Source organism: Mizuhopecten yessoensis, unplaced genomic scaffold (assembly GCF_002113885.1).
Source record: "Mizuhopecten yessoensis strain PY_sf001 unplaced genomic scaffold, ASM211388v2 scaffold9541, whole genome shotgun sequence".
Classification (NCBI taxonomy): Eukaryota; Metazoa; Mollusca; class Bivalvia; order Pectinida; family Pectinidae; genus Mizuhopecten; species Mizuhopecten yessoensis.
The window spans coordinates 620,734-641,419 of record NW_018408099.1 but is presented as its reverse complement, the minus strand read 5'-3'; the positions used below and the strand labels follow the sequence as shown (position 1 = coordinate 641,419).

The 20,686-nt window shown below is 36.1% G+C and overlaps 2 protein-coding genes across 3 annotated transcripts in view; one reads left to right on the top strand and one right to left on the bottom strand.

Annotated features, from left to right (window-relative positions):
• Positions 1-11,381: 11,381 nt before the first annotated feature.
• Positions 11,382-16,157, bottom strand: LOC110458333. The gene is made up of 3 exons (XM_021509992.1): positions 16,076-16,157; positions 13,095-13,308; positions 11,382-12,559 (listed from the first exon to the last, which is right to left on the bottom strand). The coding sequence occupies exons 2-3, from the start codon at positions 13,301-13,303 to the stop codon at positions 12,370-12,372; spliced, it is 399 nt and encodes a 132-aa protein (XP_021365667.1). The 5' UTR covers positions 13,304-13,308; positions 16,076-16,157; the 3' UTR covers positions 11,382-12,369.
• Positions 16,158-16,359: 202 nt separating this feature from the next.
• The window catches only part of LOC110458300 (snRNA-activating protein complex subunit 3-like), a 12,664-nt gene continuing 8,337 nt past the window's right edge, over positions 16,360-20,686 (top strand). The window contains exon 1 of one of the 2 annotated variants that reach the window (XM_021509945.1): positions 16,360-16,552. In XM_021509945.1, coding sequence (XP_021365620.1) covers positions 16,431-16,552 — 122 coding nt within the window. In that variant the 5' untranslated portion in view covers positions 16,360-16,430. Of the gene's footprint in view, positions 16,557-20,686 lie in introns of both variants that reach the window. The other variant, XM_021509944.1, reaches the window with a different exon arrangement.

The window sequence follows — 20,686 nt, the reverse complement described above, 5'->3', positions numbered from 1 at the left end:
TCTCTCTCTCTCTCTCTCTCTCTCTCTCTCTCTCTCAGTGCTCTTTGCCCATTTGTTTTGTCTTTCTATGTGTGAAAGTGTGTGAAAATTGAATGTGTCTTGGTGATTGTATAAAATCATCATCAGATGATGAGGATGAGGATGAGGATGATGAGGATGAGGATGACGATAATTTCAATAGTAGATATGTGTGAATGTGTGGATGTGTGTTGATGTGATGTTCTGTATAATGTACATGTTCTGAAAATCTTGAAAAATAAAAAAAAAAAAAAAAAAAAAACAAGTTACTATAAGAGTCTATTGTACTCTTACTTTTATTACAAGATCTTTGGTTGGAATCTTGTAATAGAGAAATTGATGCTTTGATCAATTTCCATAATTATCAAGTTATTGTAACAATTATAGGTCTTAATTATAAGAGTCTAATGTTCTCTTATATTTTTTACAAGATGTTTGGTTGAGATCTTGTAATAGAGAAATTGATACTTTCATCCATTTCCATATTATGAACAAGAGGCCCAGAGGGCCTGTATCGCTCACCTGAATGTGTTTAAAATAATTGGTATGAAGTAAAGATATAGCAATCAATGGTAGATGCTGAAATTACATGTATATGAAATTTCAGAAAGATCCATCCAGTACTTGAGATATAGCAAGAACAAACTTCAAACAGAGCCCCACCTCTATGCCCCTAGGGGGGTCATACCCACCATTTATACAAAATTAATCCTTTCATTCCTACAGAAGAAGAAAGATTTTAAAGAATTTGCTCTATTTCCCCTATTGGGCCCGCCCCTCAGCCCCCAGGGGGGCCACACCCACCATTTATACAAAATGTGTTCCCCTTCCCCCAACGATGCTTGTGACCAAATTTGGTCAAAATCTACTGGGTCGTTCAGGACAAAAAGCGTTTTAAAGGAAAAGTTGACAGACGGACGGACGACGGACACTGCGCCATGGCATAAGCTCACTTGCTCTTCTGATAATCACATTTAAAGAATATCTCAAGAGTTTAGTGTTTTCATGTACTAGAGAAAGTATTATATGTGATACTTTCTATAGATTTCACTGTAATAGTTATTTATTATTTAAAGTGTGAGTGTCAGATTACTCTGTATTAGATAGGGTATTATTAGATAATACTTTTATAATTTCTTGTTATTGATTACGTTATTTGAATATTTATCATAAAAAACTATTTTTAATCATTGCAATACAATAATACTCTATTCGGCCAGTGTACTTTGTTACTGTAGACGCTACCATTGAGACAATTAAGACAAATACTGGGACATCCTCTTGGTTATAATCATTTATTGTAACTAGAGTAACCAGAGTGAGAGCTGAAATACCATATTGTACCTCTGTAATAACTAATCTTATGCTTTATCAGAATATATGTATTGCACTTGATTTGAGGGGTTGAGTTATTCTTTGACAATCTTGGCTAATACGACGATCTGTGATCAGCACTGAATCCGTGACATACAGTAGGCTTGAGTGTAACCCTCAAGTAGAGACGACAGACGAGTTTTCGTTTCAATATTCAAGTTTTGGTCCGACTACTGCTTCGTACGCATAATCTCTATCTTTTATAGTGGGGAGTTTATGAACTTTCTGGTACATCTTATCCAACTTTATTCTCTATTTCGGGATTAAAATTGGTACTATAAAAAGCAATTGTTACCCAAATGCATGATTATAACCCAAATGAGGGGACGTCTCCAAACTATTAAAAAAAAAGAGATTTTCGTGTTTTATGTCTTGCCGTTTGGGAATTGTGCTTCTTCTACTTCTACTTTGTAGTGACTGCCTTCAACACGCTGAAGTTTATGTCACTTGGACTACGCCTGGCTTAGAGGAACAATATTTACAGTAAAAAAAACCTAACTTTTTAAATCAAAAGCGATTTGAATATAATATATTTGCATAGTTAAATACACATTGTTATGATATGATAAAACTATTTCCTACATAATGCACATGATAACTTTATAACTTTACTGACTATAGGTGTAAGTTGAGACATCACAGTGCTCAGTGGAAGGCTGTTTCGCCCTAAATCCCGTTCGCCCTAGGTTGTTTATTTAAAACTAGTTTAGGTTTACCTTACTTACCCTATAAGTTTTCTTACTTTCCTCACAGGGCCACGTTACAATCACACATATGTTATACTGATATGGGTCACAACACACATAAACATGTGGCCCTGTGCTTTCCTCAAGATTGTGCTTTTGTTTATTTACCTCAGTGTTTCCAACCAAAACAATGCTTTATAATTTTTTCGAAATATACAATATGTAACAAAACCAATCTATATTAAATGTCAACAATAAAATGTTGAAAGCGGCAAATAAACTAAATTACATTATTGACTACGACTTCATATACTAAGTATGCAAATATATTAAAGAATTGGTATTTTCTTGAATATATTTTCATATTTCGTTTTGTACTTAAGGAATGATTGCGATTCATGTAAAATATGTCCAAAAACCCATTGTTGTTATGACCTCATAAATGTTGAAAAAATAAATATCATTCCTTATATTTACATTGACGAATCCTTTCAGTGGATCGATATAACAACGAATAAAACAAATAAACAGGGTTTGTTCCTGCTTATACACGGGTGCAACGCAGTGGCGAGAACAGTGTTTTTTCGCGGGGAAATGTGACACTATCGTGAGAGATCTTAGCAACCGTCAACAACAATAACACAACAAAATGTAGTTCCATATTCAATGTTTATTTGTAGCACAGGACACGTGAATACGTGGATATTTCACAAAGCACAGTTCAATAATATTTTAAGATGTAAGAATTAAGCATCTAGGTCGGTCGTTCCGAGTGAGTAGTTTTTGTAGTGTATTACTACGCAGTGTGATCAGGTTACTATCAGTTCCCACGTGCTGAGATTCTATGAACACCTGTGTTATGCATTTATGAATGTAATTTTTGTCAATGGGTCTAAGCATACAGAATGTAAATATAACGAGGTAATACAAAATTCAAAATGGAGAGACGATTTACAGGAACAGGCAGGAGCAGGCAGGAACGGGCAGGAACGGGCAGAAATCTATCAATTATTATATACATTAATGAATATATATGTAAGATACATTTAAGTATCATTATCGGGTAGAAGATATATTTGATAAAAGGATTGCAATTACATGATCGGACTAAAGCATATATATACATTTATGTCGTTATTACTTATGATATATATATTTATAGTATTATCACGGACTTAGATAATCTAATTCCGTGGTATTATGTATTTTTTATCGGGTATATTTGATAAAAGAATTGCAACGAAATAAGAGTATTTCGCACTGTTCGCACTGTTCTTCCAGTCGTTGTAAGTCTTCGACTTGTGAGACTGTCCTATATCTTGTTGTCATCGATACTTTATGGTATGCGCACATTTGTTGGTGACTAGTTTTAAGAGTTAAAAGTTCGTTCACACTAACGATTTTTAGTGTGTTGATTAAAAAAAAAAAATAAAAAAAATCAATTTACAATTAAAATTCCTGATATATATGCATACGTGTTGAGGTAGCGAAACAATTTCACCAACCCGCTGTCAGCAACATTAACTGCGGATAAGCACGTGACCTTAATGTTCATTTTTCCAATGTTAAGACTGTTGAAGATAGCAAATAATGTTACTACCCTTCCATTGTCCGTTTCTATCCACTATGTACACTAGGGTAAGCGACACCTTCTGGAATTCAAGAAGTCTCCACGCTCCACGCTCTTACTTCTCTATGGGGATTTAAGCCGGTTCTCTAACCACTACAATTACTGATTTGTGGAATATTCATAACTTCATTATGCTGGTTATCATAAGTTTCATTAATACCCCCAATAACTATTATTGTTGCATTTGTTAAAATTAGCGATACAGTATCACTAAATTATAACGTATGCTTACCTGTGAGTTATTTGTCTTTCTGGAGCTAATAACACTCAGGTGTGAATTTAATAGACAGGTTTCTCCAGTGGTCATTCAGTCTGGATTTAAACTTCCTGCAGTCACTACCAAGCTTGTCAGGTTATTCCAATCGTTCACAATTCTGTTGGAGAAGCATTTTTTTCTACAGTTTTTCCTACTCCTTACTTTCTTCAGCTTCCACTAGTGTCCTCTAGTTCTGGTGTTATCCTCTAGCTCGAAGAACTTGGATTTCTCTACTTTATCTATTTCCTGTAGAATTCTGTACGTCTGTCCCATATCATTCCGTTTCCTTCTATATTGGAGCGTCGGAATTCCTAGATTTAGTAGTCTTTCCCTGTATGTCTTGTTTCTTAGAGCTTTAACTAATTTTGTCGCCCGACGTTGCACGTTTTCGATGGCTATGATATCCCTTTTGTAGATTGGATTCCAAACAGAACTTGCGTATTCTACATGTGGCCTGGTCAATGCTTTGTAGACCGTTAGGAACGTTTCTTTGTCAAGTTGTTCAGAAGTTCGTCTGACAACGCTGGTCATTTGGTTACCTTTTGACACACATCCTGATATGTGCTTGCTGAACTTCCAAGTCTTTGTCGATTGTGACTCCTAAATCCTTTTCTTCCTTGACTTGTGATATTTTGGTCGAGCTTCCGTTGATTGTCATTAAATAGTTATTTTCCTGGTTACTATGCCCCAGATGCATTGATTTACATTTTGAGGTGTTGACTGACATCTGCCATTTATCAGACCACTTTGTGACGTTGTTCAGATCTTGTTGAAATGAAACTTTCTCTGCCACAGAACATGTCTTTCCAATGATCTTTACGTCATCTGCGAATAGTTTAGAGATGGTATGGCTGTGTTCCGGAAGGTCGTTAATAAATATTAGAAACAGGATTGGGCCGAGTACTCTCCCTTGTGGTATTCCAGATTGTACAGCCTCCCATTCGGATGCCTCCCCGTGTACAATCATCCGTTGTTGTCTCCCGATAAGAAAGTCATTTATCCACTCCAATACCTTTCCAGTAATTCCATATCTTTCAAGCCTAGTTAATAAACGATTGTGGGGGACTGTATCAAAGGCTTTTTTAAAATCTAAGTATATGATGTCCACTGGTTCTTTGTTGTCCAAAATTTTGGTTATAATTTCAATGACTTCGAGTTGGTTGTTGATCATCCCTTTCTGAATCCGTACTGGTGTTTGGTTAGAAGGTTGTTGTTTTCTAAATGTTCCATAATTTTATCACGTAGAATTTGTTCCATGCATTTTCCAATGACTGATGTTAAACTCACCGGACGATAATTTGCTGGTTGTTTCCTGCTTCCCTTTTTATGCAGTGCAGTTATGTTTGCCTCTTTCCATTGGGTTGGAAGTTTCCCTTCGTCGAGAGATGTCTGGAAGATGATTTTGGTCGGGGTTGATATTGCGATTCCAATTTATTTAATGACCTTCGGGTGTAGACCGTCAGCCCCTGGGGATTTTGAAACTTTGACTTCTTCTTGTTACTTCAGGACCATTTTATCGTTTATTTGAACTTCTGTTAGCTCGATGTTATTGTTACGGCTTTCAAATAATGGAGTTTTTTTCCAGATTTTTGTCGGTGAATACGCTGCAAAAATATCTGTTTAATAGATTGGCCTTTTCCTTGTTGTCCGAAACATTGTTTTCATTTTCATCCGTCAGATCACCCAGTCCTCTCTTGACTAAAGGAAACGTAGTTTGTCAGGATTCTCTCAATTTACAGTTAAAAGAGGATTGTTTCCTTCCTTGTTAAAACTTGTTCCCTATGGGGTTCCCTCCTTATCGGAAGTATTGCGTTCGGAGTCCATACCATCCCATCCTTGGCTTCCCCGAGATATTTCCATTTGTGAAGCTAACAATGATTCCACCTCTGAGCCTTCATCTTTCTCCGAATCCAGGTTTAGAGCTATAAGAGGGTCGGAAGGCATTGCACCCACTTTTCCTGATGATGTACTTGTAACTTGGGTACTAGTTAGAGGTTTGCTAGTCGTTGTCGTTGCCCGTTTTTCAGCTGATCTCACCAGACGTCCTACGATTTCACTTTGTTTTTTTGTGGCGTCATCCTTCTTTTTGTTCTTTTGTGTTACTTTCGAAATTTTGGCCGAGGTTGTACTTTTTTTAGGAACCCCTGATGGACCCGGCTTACGTTCCTGCTGTGTAAATGGTACTGGATTGGGTTCTTTGTCAATTTCTATTATTTTGTCTCCTCTAATGGCTACTTTTTCTCCTCTTTCCTTCCTTTCCTTCTTTTCTTTCCACAGGGGTTGGTGTTTTTCCCTTTGCTCTTTTGTGTAGTCTCTGGTTAAGACGACTTTTTTAAACTTCTCCTCCTGGATATCCTTGATCTGTTTGCAGTTATCCAAAATTTTCTTCCTTTCTGATCTATTTTCAATCGTTATTTTTGCTGGTCTGGTTCTGTCCGTTGAGGGTTTACCGAGTCTTATTGCATCCTTTACTTGTGTATTCTCTATGCCTATTAGCTGGAAAAGATGTATCAAATTTCCTATATCTTCTCTTTTCCTATCAGCTGAAGTTTCTTTGTCCGATTCAGGGAGGTTGAAAGCCATGAGATCCATTTCCCTCAATCTATTTCCTATGACTTCATCCATATCTTTTTTTATGTTGCCGATTATGTCCCCTTTCATCCCTTGGACAGCTCCCGACACCCTAGTAGGAATTTCCTTTTCCACTTTGTTCACTTTATCTTCAAGTTTGTCAAGTCTCTGTCCTGTACTTTTCTTTACGTCTTTTAAAGATTTCTCCATGGAACTGAAGCGTGGGAAATTCATGTTACATATGTTACAGATCCATTTGAAGTTTTTCAGAAGCCCAGTGTCGACCAACGTATAGAGTTCTTTTGGATATTTACTACAGGGCCAGCAGTACCAGCAGTCGCATATTTCACACTGTGTAGCTTGGGTATTCTCATCAATTTCCTTCTCACATATCGGGCATTTACAGATGACATCGCTGCAGTCTTGTCGTAGCCTTTTCTTAGATTTGGGTGGACGCCCAATGTTTCCATCTCGCTTCACGAAGGTTGCAGAGTCAAGACTGGTCAGTTGATTTGTTCTCTTTTCTGCTCTCACACTCCTGTTTCCACTCATTTTTATTGTAGGTTTCGTTTTATCCTTCAATTTATAATGCCGATGTTCGCCACCTGTGTGGCTAGTAGCAAAGAACAAACTCTGGTATATCTGTTTCACTAAATACAACAAAGTCCTGCTTTTATGTAGAAATCCTTTCCTCGCTCTTTTTTATTGTACCTAAGCCATATGTGACCATTCTCATCCTTTGCTGTGAGGTCGCACGTCCCTGTCCACAGGTAGATCACTATCTTTTGAGTTCTTTTTATATTTCCATTTCGTAGTTTTGTAGTAGTATTGATATGGATCGGGCAGGAACGGGCGACGATTAACAGGAACGGGGCTGGATAGGACTTATTTATATCTGTTTATTGTATAGATTTAATTATCCTTATCGGGTATAATGTATATTTGATAAAAGAATTGCATGATCGGGGCAGAAGTCTTGCTCAGGCGACCTAAAGTTGTCCAAAGTGAGGTAGTCACTGGCCCAACAAAACTAGATTGGGCGACTGTTGAAAAAAAATATGAATAAAGTAAATTATAGTCCCTTCCATATTAACTGTGGGGCAGTACATTTTTCAGTTGTCATTGCTTCGATTTGGATCGAACCGTCCGTGATTTAGAAAAAGTGATGATTTTTTTCCAGATTTTCTATATAAATACGGCCAGGGTGTCTTCCTTGAGGTGCGAGTTTTGTGTATTTCTTTGAGAAACATGTCAGGTTTTAAGGTAATAGGATTGTGTCGCCATTTCTAAGTAGAATTTCTTCACATTTTGTATTTATATTGCTTTGAAGTAAAGAAAATTTTCTGCCGCAATTTTTTTTAAGGATTTTAAATGGAAATTTATGTAAAAGAAGTGAATTTTGAAAAAAACAACAATATTTTTTTGCAAAATAATGTCAATAAAAATGATGCTGACATAGATTAGTATTGCATTAATGTATATCAATTACATAAATGCTGAAATTGTGTAAAATTAATAAATGGACATTTTATAATAAAACCATATACACATAGTAATTGCATGTAAGAGTTATCGTTCTTGAAAAACTTCACAGTATTGAAATAGGTATCCGGTTTGCTGAAGTACAGAACAAGAGGCCCAGAGGACTGTATCGCTCACCTGTTTCTTTTGTTACATGCAACTGACATATAGGTAACTTAAGACCAAATTTGGTAATTAGAACACAAGACATTTTAATATCTCTTAACGGTTCTGAAGATATTGTTGTTTGAAACTTGAAATTTTAATGTTAAAGCTTTTAACTCATATTGACATTTGACTCCCGACTTGCACTTAAAGTTGATCTTTGACCTCATAACTGCAATAAAGAAAACAATTCACACAGCTGGTCTACATAACATACCCAAGTATCATGACTATAGTCCAAATGGTTCTTAGGATATTGTTGTTTGAAGTTTTTAACATAATTGACACCAGTGACCTTGGAAGTAGGTCAAGGTCATTTTAATGAGGAAAATTTATAACACTTCATCCCAGGTACCTACCGGCCAAATATCATGACCCTGAGCCTTATGGAAATTGAAAAGAAGATTGTTAAAGCCTTTGACTCATGTTGACCTTTGACCCCAACTTGCACTTAAAGTTGACCTTTGACATCATTACTGTAATTGAGAAAAAGATTTGCGCTGATGGTCTACATAACATACCCAAGTATCATGACTCTAGTCCAAATGGTTCTTAGGATATTGTTGTTTGAAGTTTTCAACATATTCAACCCCAGTGACCTTGAAAGTAGGTCAAGGTCATTTTAATGAGGAAACTTTATAGCACTCCATCCCAGGTACCTACTGGCTAAATATCATGACCCTGGACCTTATGGAACTTGAGAAGAAGATTGATAAAGCTTTTAATCAGAGTTGACATTTGACCCCCGACTAGCATTCAAAGTTGACCTTTGACCTCATAACTGTAAATGAGAAAAATATTCGCACTGCTGGTCTTCATAACATACCCAAGTATCATGACTCTGGTCCAAATGGCTCTTAGGATATTGTTTGAAGTTTTTAACATATTTAACCGCTGTGACCTTGAAAGTAGGTCAAGGTCATTTTAATGAGGAAACTTTATAGCACTCCATCCCAGCTACCTACTGGCCAAATATCATGACCTTGGGCCTTATGGAACTTGAGAAGAAGATTGTTAAAGATTTTAATCAAAGTTGACATTTGAACCCCCCACTAGCATTTAAAGTTGACCTTTGACCTCATAACTGTAACTGAGAGAAATATTCGCACTGCTGGTCTTCATAACATACCCAAGTATAATGACTCTAGTTCAAATGGTTCTTAGGAAATTGTTGTTTGAAAATTTTCATATATTTGACCGCTGTGACCTTGAAAGTAGGTCAAGGTCATTTTAATGAGGAAACTTTATAGCACTCCTTCCCAGCTACCTACTGGCAAAAAATCATGACCCTGGGCCTTATGGAACTTGAGAAGAAGATTATTAAAGATTTTAATCAAAGTTGACATTTGAACCTCCCACTAGCATTTAAAGTTGACCTTTGACCTTATAACTGTAACGAGAAAAATATTCGCACTGCTGGTCTACATAATATACCCAAGTATCATGACTCTAGTCCAAATGGTTCTTAGGAAATTGTTGTTTGAAAATGTTCACATATTTGACCGCTGTGACCTTGAAAGTAGGTCAAGGTCATTTTAATGAGGAAACTTTATAGCACTCCATCCCAGGTACCTACTGGCCAAATATCATGACTCTAGGTCCTACAGTTCTTCAGAAGAAGTAGTTCAAAAGAAAAAGTTGACGGACGGACGCTGGACGCCGGATGCCGCAGTACGGCATAAGCTCACATGGCCCTTCGGGCCAGGTGAGCTTAAAATGGACACATGATTAAAAAAAAACTGAATTAATGCCTGGATTGCTTTTAAATACTTTGATATTGAAAGAGAATAATAACTGTTCTGTCAATAATAAACATACAATATTCATCAGTTTAATATTAAACACTAGAATATGCGGAAATTGTGATACTGTCTCCCTACATTGGATTTTCAACTAGGGATGTACGTCCTATATCCGTTTAGCAATACACTCCTATGATCTTAACTAGGGTTGAAGAATTAGAAATATGTTTTACATATTACAAACATTGTTATGTGTAATTTAAATGTGCCCGAGGCATTGTGTTAAATGATGTTGAAATATTTGTTCCCAAAATTATTTGGGCAACCAATGTCATTTGGGCCAGTGCTTCAAATGTTTTACTTGCCCAAAAAATTAATTTGGGGCCAGCCAATGCAGATTCCCCATGCCACTATCCTTTATTGATCATGTTTACTTTTGAAACTGATCAGTTAAACGAAATGGCCTGCCGACAGCCATCTTCGATTTTTGACATTGTAGGTTTGTTAGTATACTGTATTTCTCAGGAATAATTGAGGGATCTTTCTCAAATTTGATATGTAGGTTCCCCTTGATCCCTCGTTGTGCATGTTATATTTTGAGACTGATCATAAAAACAAAATGGCTAAAGGAAGAACTAAACAGATCTTTCTCATATTGCAATGATCGATTCTATTTCTATCACATTAAGTTAAGTACTGTAATAATAAATATGTGAAATGACAAACTCACTTTGAAGGTTGGCTTTCATACACATCAGTATTAAGTTTAGATCAAAAGTTACCTCAAGGTGCATTTACTGTTAACATGATTCGATCAAACAGATTAGAGGAAAGAAGAGAAAAGATTGAACTGACAAAGAACTAATGAAGATAGTACAATGGTGGGCGCCAAGATCCCTATGGGATCTCTTGTCTGTAAATCAGCTTACCCAAATAATTAATATGAATAATTTGATTTTCATTCAAGATAACAGGAGTCATCAGTTTCCAAAATTCTGTGTAGTGAAAACTTGTCAAATTGGTCTTAAAAATTCTAGTTAAAAATTCTTACAACAAAAAATATTTTTAGATGTTGAAAAGTCAAACTTCACTTTTATCAATGGTATAATTGTAGTTTGTAACAATTAACACCTATTCTTTATTGCTGTAATTGATTTTTTCTCCGTAATTTAGCATTGGTTTTAAAATAGCACAAAACTTCTGATACATGATATGACCAAGTTCATCTAAAACTATCATTTTGTTATACTGAAATCTGTTTTCCATCATTGAATGGAGTTGTGTTCGAGGGAGATAAAATTGTTAGGGTTGGAGGTAAAATCTAGGGGCGGTCGGGGTACCTGAAACTTGCAAATTATTTTTTGGCCAAACCCATGTATGTTTTACGGCATGCGAAAAAGAAACCCTGAGCAATTGGATCCATACAAAAGTTTATTGATATTAGATATTTTTTTATAAAATATTAAATGCTGCAAATAAACAAAAGGTAAAACCAGAATTTCTTCCTTAAAATTTCAGAAAATAAGTCTTCAAAATGGCACAAGGGTAAATTGAACAGCCTATTTACAGAAAAAGATAGCAAGCAACACAAGTCTTGCACATAAAAGAAATTTTACATCAAAATAAAACCAAAATAGGTCTAAAAAAATAACAAAGAAGAAATACTAAGTGAATGATATTAGTATTACCGACACATATTTGTAGTATTATAATTAAGTATATAATAAGTAATAAACACAGAGATTAATTAAGTATATAATAAGTAATAAACACAGAGACAAATCTAAATAAACCTAACAGGAACTAGACACTATCCTAATACAGTATAGTACACACAGGAATATTGCAGAATTTGAACATTCAAAACAAATTTGAGATGAAATGAAATCATCAGATCATAATGTTTCAAGAAAGTTTGTCATGATCAAAACCTGAACATTTCTTACGCATGCATAACAGGTATGTCAACATGTTTAATCCACTTTTATAATCTTGAATAGTATAACATTAACATGTATGGCTCCTTTTGTTCTGTGTATGGTTATAGGTACAGGTATATACATGTATAATGTGTTAGTTCACAAATTACATATGATGCTAGATAGCACTTGCAAATGAGTAATACACCCTATAGACACATCAGTTCTGTTACACAAGATTATAAAGGTGTTTTAGCAGTTTTTTTGCACTTAACTACCCCAGCTGCCAAAGATTTAAAATGCTCAGAGAAATGAATAAATGTATATAAAGCACTTGATACATAATTGAATTACAATGTTTCTTTTGAAATACAATTCCAGTGAAAAATTGTAAAACAGTGTTTTTTTGCTATTCCCTAGATATGATAAAAGTGAAAATGAAGACATGAAAAATAATTCTGATGGAATCTAATCATGGCTGTGAGGCTTAGCCAAAGTAGACCAGGCACAGACAGGTTGATGTAAGGACAGCGGCGTTGTAAGAGTGGTCTACCAAGTACGTCACGAAGGAACCTCTTTTGTAGAAGGTATGTGGGATATCAAGGAAAGACCCTACCACGAACAAGGCGAGCGCGACCTTTAGGGCATCAGGAACACTGGTCACTCCCAGAAAGGGTCTGTAACAAATCAGGTAATTTACAAGGTATATGAAGCTGAGGAAAGATGGCCGATAGCTCTGTTCATATTTTCAAATTTTCATGTAGGAGTGATTCCACACAACACCACGTGCGTTGTTAAGATGAACCAGAAGGACGTAAATAGAAATCTTTTCCCACTACATCACCACCCCATTCAATCAATTGTTACCATGATCAAGTTATAATGCATTGTTTTGTATACATGTATATGGAAAAGTGCATAAACCGCTTTGTGGATTTATGCAAAGTGCACAGATTTTTCTTTATATACCATAAAACGCCAAAAATGACCATGGTTCTTCCTTAAGTAATTATTTTTTGAGGAAAAATGTTAACATGTCAACTGTCACTTAATATAACACCTACGGATCTTAATGCAATATTTAGCTACAGCAACGGTAACCAATTAAATACACCAACAGAAATATCTGATAATCTGTCTGTTTGTATGGGGATGTTTTGAAAAGGACTAATATATGAATTGCACTGTCAGGTCTCAGTCTAATATATTTACCCCACAAAGTAGTGAAGAATGGCCACCAGAACCGAATTGGAGCAAATGGTAAGAGGCAATGCAGAAGGACTTTTGCTTTCCTGAAGCTGCTGTAACGACTCTCCAGGGAAGGTTGCTTTCATCCAAAGCTTTCCCAGGCCAAACGGGGAATACCACAGAAATCCAAAGAATATATTCAACCCAACTGATGCTATAGCTCCCCAAACCATTTTCACTGTCAAATAAAAAACGGATCAATATTTATCGTTTAAGTATCTCTAGTCAACATATGCATGCAGCAATCAATCTTATGTTCCAGCTGTTCCAATTCTGGTTGTAGAAATACAGGAATTACTGAAACTTAACATGACTAATCAAAGTGTTTGCAATAATTCAGTTGAAAAATAAATATGAAACATAAAGCCGCCATATTGGATTTTTAGAGTTACGTCCCTTAAATCGGAGTAAAGACACTTCCAGTTTCTCATTACACACGTGTACACGATACTGGCGGTATCTATTATCAGGGATGCTGTTCTCTAAAATTCAGAATGTAGAAGTTGTTTGTTGTTATAATTAGTAACGATAGGATGTTCTCTGTGATGTGTTACAGATTAGTCATCATCAGACATTGCAATCGTCCATGTATATCAGTTTATTTGTCGGTATGCCATAGGATTTGTTTATGGTTGGGTCATACATAATACTATATTCAAACCTGACCACGCAATATACATAAAAATCGTCTGGTCCTAAGGAGCTATGTCATCGCAAGGTGCACATTAGTTTTTTATTCATAAGTCTACAAATAAAATAAGCAATAAACACATTACATAGATAAAGTCACACAGAAATATATAATGGATCCAGGATAGAACCACGCCCACGTTGGTAGCGTCTGCTAGCTAAAGGTTCTGCAACTAATGAACTATCTACTCGCACGTCAACTTTATCGGAAGTTTTATTTAGTTTGCTGTATAATAAATAGCAGCTAGTTCACATTTGGTACCTTCCTTACTTAGCCCCTTTTTTTGAGAAAAAAAATGAGAGAATCAATTCTCCATATAAATAAATCTAGAGTCATGACACCAGGAACGTCAATCTCCCCAATCGGATCTCCAAACCATCATTGTACTAAATCATTGAAAAATCTGAGGAGGAATTATATTCATTTATGGTTGTATCAAACGAAGAATATAGATGGGTGTTCTTACAAACGAAATTAGCACCCGGGGCTCCCTTGAGATATTTATAGAACGCTCTGAAGTCACCTATCAGCATCTCTGGTTTTTGCGAATGTCAGGATACAAATCGGATCAAGGCTTGAATTATGCAGTATCTTACGCTTCAAATGAGTATCTTTTGTCAGCATATTAACATTCTATGATGACCTTTAGAATTTATATGACAAAAAGTATTTCTATAGTGCGAATGTATTCCTATAGTCCCAAACATCATGCATAGTCGTCGCACGCGCCATTTTTTAAAAACGTGATAAAAACAATGACATTTGAGTTTGAATTACATTTTCTTGTGCTATTTGAACTTAAAAACTAAACATCTCTAGACAAAAAATGGTGCATGGCTATCTTTTCTAAGACTACATCATTATTATAACTGATTTGTTACACATTTATTTACTTATAAGTATTTTTGCAAAAAGTGATCCGATTTGGGTACTGACCCGATTTGGATACTGCCTCCTTACAGGCTGCTGTTAACGTTGTAAACTACGTGCAATAACTATAACATATCAAAAAAGTTGTATAAAATGTAATAAATAGAGAATAATACATGCTTTTTTCCATATCACACCCAGTATCACCCCGAGACTGCAATATCAGCCCAAGGGCCGAAGGCCCGAGAGCTGATATTGGTCGAGGGTTGATACTGGGTGTGATATGGAAAAAGGCGTGTTATATTCTGTTTATTACATACTTACTAATAAAAACTACTATCTTTTGATTTATTTTTATTTTTGGGATTTTGAAAAACGATTTTTTTCCCAAAAGGGATGTGATATGGGTTTTGCGGGCTGATACAGATTTTGGGGTGTGATACGGCGGGGGCTGATACAGGTTTTGGGGTGTGATACGACGAGGGCCGATATGGGTTAGAGCAATTGTGTTGTATCGCATATACAACCAAACCCGTATTTATTAGTAAGCATGCAATAAAAGTATATAATGATTACAATGACGTATTATATATCACACACAAATTACATTAGATAGCGTTATATCTTGGAGACGGTGAACACTCGACGATCGCTTCTACTGTATCAATAGACGCCTAACTAAACCGGAAGTTGCTTTACTCCGGGCGCCACCGTCGCTTTGCAAAGTGCGATAACACGAAAATAGGTTATGTTGTTACATCTTCTGAATCGCGAAGAATTATTTTGTCGATTTCCTAACAAAATAAACATTTTTTAAGAATGAAACGTTACCACAACCTGTTTAATGCATATACCAAAGTAAAAACCTAGTTATTTGCTGAAAATAATTCCATATTTTGCTACCATCTATGTCGTGAAAAAACATGTATGGCGTAAATTAGTGTAATTTTTTTTAAATGATACTTTACCTCAACATGTTAAATGAGTATACCAATGGAAAAATCGAAATATTTCGTGGATATAACACTTACAATTTGCTAGGCCTATGGCGTGCAAAAACTCCTATGGCGTACCTAATGGCGCTAAATCTCCTATGGCGCAAATTAGTGAGACCCGCTTGAACTAGCTTTCAACGATGCCACATCAGCAAATCAGACTCAACTCTGTCACTAAATATGACCTGCCGTCAGAATACTGATTAGAGGGAAAGGCAACAGCTGCCTCTTCGGCAGATGAACTGCGCGAGAATTTACGTACTTTGAGGGGATAAACGACCGCCGCTTCAATCATCAAAGAAATTGATTGCCGTTCAGAAGTGATACATTTTGGGTTATCCTGTACCGTTACATTGTCCGGAGTTATCTAAGTCCGTGACCTTACTTACCCTTTTAGCTTTCTTTACTTTCCTCAAGATTGTCTGTTTGTTTATTTACCTTAGTGTTTCCCGCCAAAACAATGCTTTATTAGTTTTTCGAAATTTACAATATGTAACGAAACAAATCTATATTAAATGACAACAATAAAATGTTGAAAGCCACAAATAAACTAAATTGCATTATTTAATACGATTTCATATACCAAGTATCCAAATATATTAAAGTATTTGTGTTTTCTTGAATATATTTTCATATTTCGTTTTGTACAACATTCGAGGTATTTACAAAAAAAATCAAAATGGAGAGCACGCGTTTGCTGAGGGGAGCCACAGATGTAATAGATGTGAGGGATTTTTTTGAGAAATGGGATTCGTCTGTGATGCCATGCCTAGGAATGGACGAGACATCACAGTATTCAGAAAAAGATGCAATCGCAAAAGAAATGGATATTTCTATAGACACGGTTGTGGAATTGAACTCGGTTTGTGGGTAATGCTACTTATTGTCTACTTTCACTTTACATGAAAAAATGCCATCTCAATGGAGAACTAAGTCGGTGTTAGGTTTATCATATTCAAAGAAGGTATACATCAGAGCTAACCATTTTTGTACACAAACTTAGTCGATTGTGTCATTTAAGGTACATATAACAGTTATAACATTTCAATTTGTTTCCTCATACCGTCAAAAAGAGAAAGGATGAAATGTAATAGTAAATGGTGAAGTCACTGTCAACATTCTACGCTTGGCTTCAAGTTGTTTAGGCCTAACAAAAAATAAACAAGTTTCCTGTAATAAACTAACATACATGTATAAAAATCCAGGTATGACAAATAATTCAGAATTCTACAATATACCAGAAGGTATATGTCCAACAACAAGAGGGGTGTGATCATATTCACCGAATCTAAACTACAAGCAATAACAGTCAAACCAATGGTCGTTTTTCAGAACAAGTTTGGTGCAGTATTGATCTCGAGAACAGCGACAATATCCTAATTGAACCCATCTATAGAAGTCCAAATCACAAGGACATCAATTGGACAACCAATACAACATCAGTATCAGATCAACACCTGGCTACACATTTTTTAGAATGCACAAGAAATGAATTCTTCTACCAACATGTTACCAAACCTACTAGAATTAGAGAAGGTAATCAACCCACCACCTTAGATCTTGTTTTTACCAATGAGGAGGGAATGCTAAATGAAATAAACTATGAACCCAGACTTGGACTAAGCGATCATCTCTCTCTGAACTTCGAGCTTTGTCTATATACTGAAAATGTTACCAGCAAAGTAGAGAGATTGAATTACCATAAAGGCGACTACACAAAGATCAGAGAGAAAATCAAAGATGTCAACTGGCCAGATATGCTGTCTGTTAAAAATGTAGATGAGTCATGGAAGGTCCTTGCAGGGAACACATACCAGTGAGCAAGATAAAAAATGACAAGTTTACCCTTAGAACACCACTTGACAGGGAGGCAGTACATGCTATTAGGCACAAGAAAACCAGATGGACAAGGTACCTTCATCGTAAAGAACAAAAAGAACTGGAATGAATACAAAAAAGCTAGAAACCAAGCTTTGAAACAAATTAGAACATCAATATACAATTATGAAAGGAGCATGGCCATGGACATCAAATCAAATAGCAAGACATTCTGGAAATACATAAGGTCAAAGACCAAGACTAAAAGTACAATTGGAAATATCAAAGACGCCAATCGTGACTTGACATCTAACAATAAAGATAAAGCTGAGATCATGAACAACTACTTCACAAGTGTATTCACTGTCGAAACAAATGAGCCACTACCAGTGTTCAATAGAAGAAACTATCTGGAACCAATCAACGATATTGACATCACGGAAGACAAAATACTATTGGCAATAAGGCTACTAAATCCAAATAAGGCAGGAGGTCTCGACCTATTCCATCCGAAACTACTATTAGAGTCGGCTAACGAGCTTGTCATACCAACCATCATCTTCTTAAAAAATGTCTGAATGAGGGAAAACTACCTTAGGATTGGAAAAATGCCATTGTGACCCCCATACATAAACCAGGATAAAAAACTAGCCCAGAAAATTACAGACCAATCAGCTTAACATGTAGTTCTTGGAAAATTAATGCAAAGAATCATCAAGGATGCCATTGTGGATCATATTGACACCAACAATCTTTTCTCCAAGTGTCAACACGGTTTCACTAAGGGAAAATCTTGTGTTACCCAGCTACTAGAGGTTCTTGAAGATTGGTCAGAACAAGTAAACAATGGAACCCAGATAGATGTTATATACCTTGACTTTAGCAAGGCATTTGACACTGTCCCTCACAAACGGCTGCTGTTTAAATTAGAACAATATGGGATCCAATGGATAAAAAAAAATCCAAGCGGGATGAAGCAAAAGGTAGTGATTAATGGTGAAATATCAAATACCAGGAATGTAACTAGTGGTGTCCCACAAGGCCTTGTCCTAGGACCTCTTTTAATCCTGATATGTGTCAACGATATGCCGGAAGTCGTACAATCCATAGTTAACTATTTGCTGATGATACAAAGTTATACTCAGGAATTTTGAACGACGATGATAGGAATACTCTTCAGGACGATATCCACAGATTATGTGACTTGACAAAAGTCTGGAACATGAAACTAAATGGAAAAAAATGTAAACACATGTCAGTAGGAAATCAAACCATAGACTCGGCTTATACAACAAAAAATGGACAAATTGAAGTAACCATTGATAAAGTGATCAAAGAAAAGGATTCGTCAGTAATATTTGACCATAAACTAAAATTTTACTGATCATGTCAACTAGTGTGTCTCCAAAGCCAACAGAATCCTCGGACTAATATTTCGGACATTCACAGAAATTTATAAACAAAGACATGTGTATTCAATTGTTTCAAAGCTTAGTGCGGCCACACTTGGAATATATGCCACCTGCATATGGTCTCCAATGTTCAAAAAGGATCAAATTGCCATTTAAAATGTCCAACGCAGGGCAACAAGACACCTTCCATTCCTAAAAGGAAAATCCTACAGTGAGAGACTTTGTATGTTGGGTCTCCCCAGTTTAGAATATAGACGATTGAGAGGAGACGTCATACAAATGTTTAAAATCATGTATGACATTGACATTCTGGACAAGGACAAAATTATTAAAATGGCAACGTTGGCTACAACAAGAGGAAATTCCAAAAAACTCTTCAAGAGAAGGATGAGGCTCAATGTAACCAGGAACCTGTACAGTGGTAGGGTCGTGGAAGTGTGGAACTCTCTCCCAAATACAGTTGAAGAAGCCCCCTTCCTAAATAGTTTTAAATCTCGGTTAAACAATCACTGGCGTCATCATCACCAAAAATTTGTACCAACATGTTACTCCCAACCGAACATGATTAGAGAACAGTATATATAGATGCGTACCAAGAAGCTAGATCAGCTTGCATCGACATTGACACTACATGAAAACTACATCAAAACTGTTTGAAAAATTGGGGTAGATAGGTAAATGGTGACAAATTTTACTTTAAAAATTACTGAACAGCAAAATTTAGTATACACTTTTGAAATAATGTATTGTTGCTAAACATAACATTTCTTGCAAAACCAATGTTATATTGGTGGAATCCCATCATTCCAAAGGTAAGAAATCCAAATACCACAGTAAATTTGTTGGACATTAAGTTCAGATCATTGGCTTCCATACATTTTATACCCTAAGCGTGTATAAACGGCGCACTGAAGTAATGTGCATGCAAATTTTGCCTCGTGATCAGGTAAGCTTCCCTTGCAAAGGCTGCCAGGTTTGAATGTGACGGCAATGTGGGTATACTTTCAATAATGGATAGAAATTGTGCGATAGGAATGCTGCAAGCCGGGGCAAAGAAGTGAGTGTTCAATTGCACAAGATTTACGATTTAGTGCCTTAATTGCAGCGTTATCAATGACTAGGACATGTAAAACAACTCACTGGAGCGGGACGTCGACGTGAAACGGCACCTCGTCAGGATTGTTACATACTTAATAGAGAAATGGTGTTGAAACCAAAACAACCTATAGTGTTGTCCATGAGATAACGCTGTGTGGCAGAACGCTGTGTGGCTGTGTAGTTAACAACAATGGCGGACATGCACGATAGTGACGTCAAAAGTGTGTTTTAACTGTGTATAGTTGGGATGTCAAAGTCGCATGAAAAATTGAAATAACCCCTACGTCGTTCTGTAAGACTATGCCTTTTTGGTTGTTGACGGCAGTCCTGATTCTGTGTAAAATGTTCTTTAAACAGTGGTTCTTTGAAAATTGACTAAAAAGGTTAGGGTAGACACACAAAAAAAGGGTTATAGGTAGGGTATGTTACCAGAAACACAACCTATGTTTTGTTCTGCCTTAGTCTTACGTTTAGTTATATGAGTAATCAAGTAGTAACAGCTACTCAATCATAGCCCTAGCCCTAGTTACTTGTAACTTGTCTTGGATTAAAAACAATCCAACATTCAACATTGCCTACCAGGTGTTTTTCCTCCAAATGGAGATATTGGTTTTATTCTCTTTTAAATTTGGAAATTTTACCTGTATAATAATACCACCATTGCTCTGGGCC

What these genes read in the sequence shown, in the direction of transcription:
- LOC110458333 (XM_021509992.1), bottom strand. Translation starts at nt 13,303, where the DNA reads ATGGTTTGGGGAGCTATAGCATCAGTTGGGTTGAATATATTCTTTGGA. An exon ending in ATTCTTCACTACTTTGTGGG is followed by an intron (nt 12,560 to 13,094) that starts GTAAATATATTA and finishes GATTTGTTACAG; the next exon opens with ACCCTTTCTGGGAGTGACCA.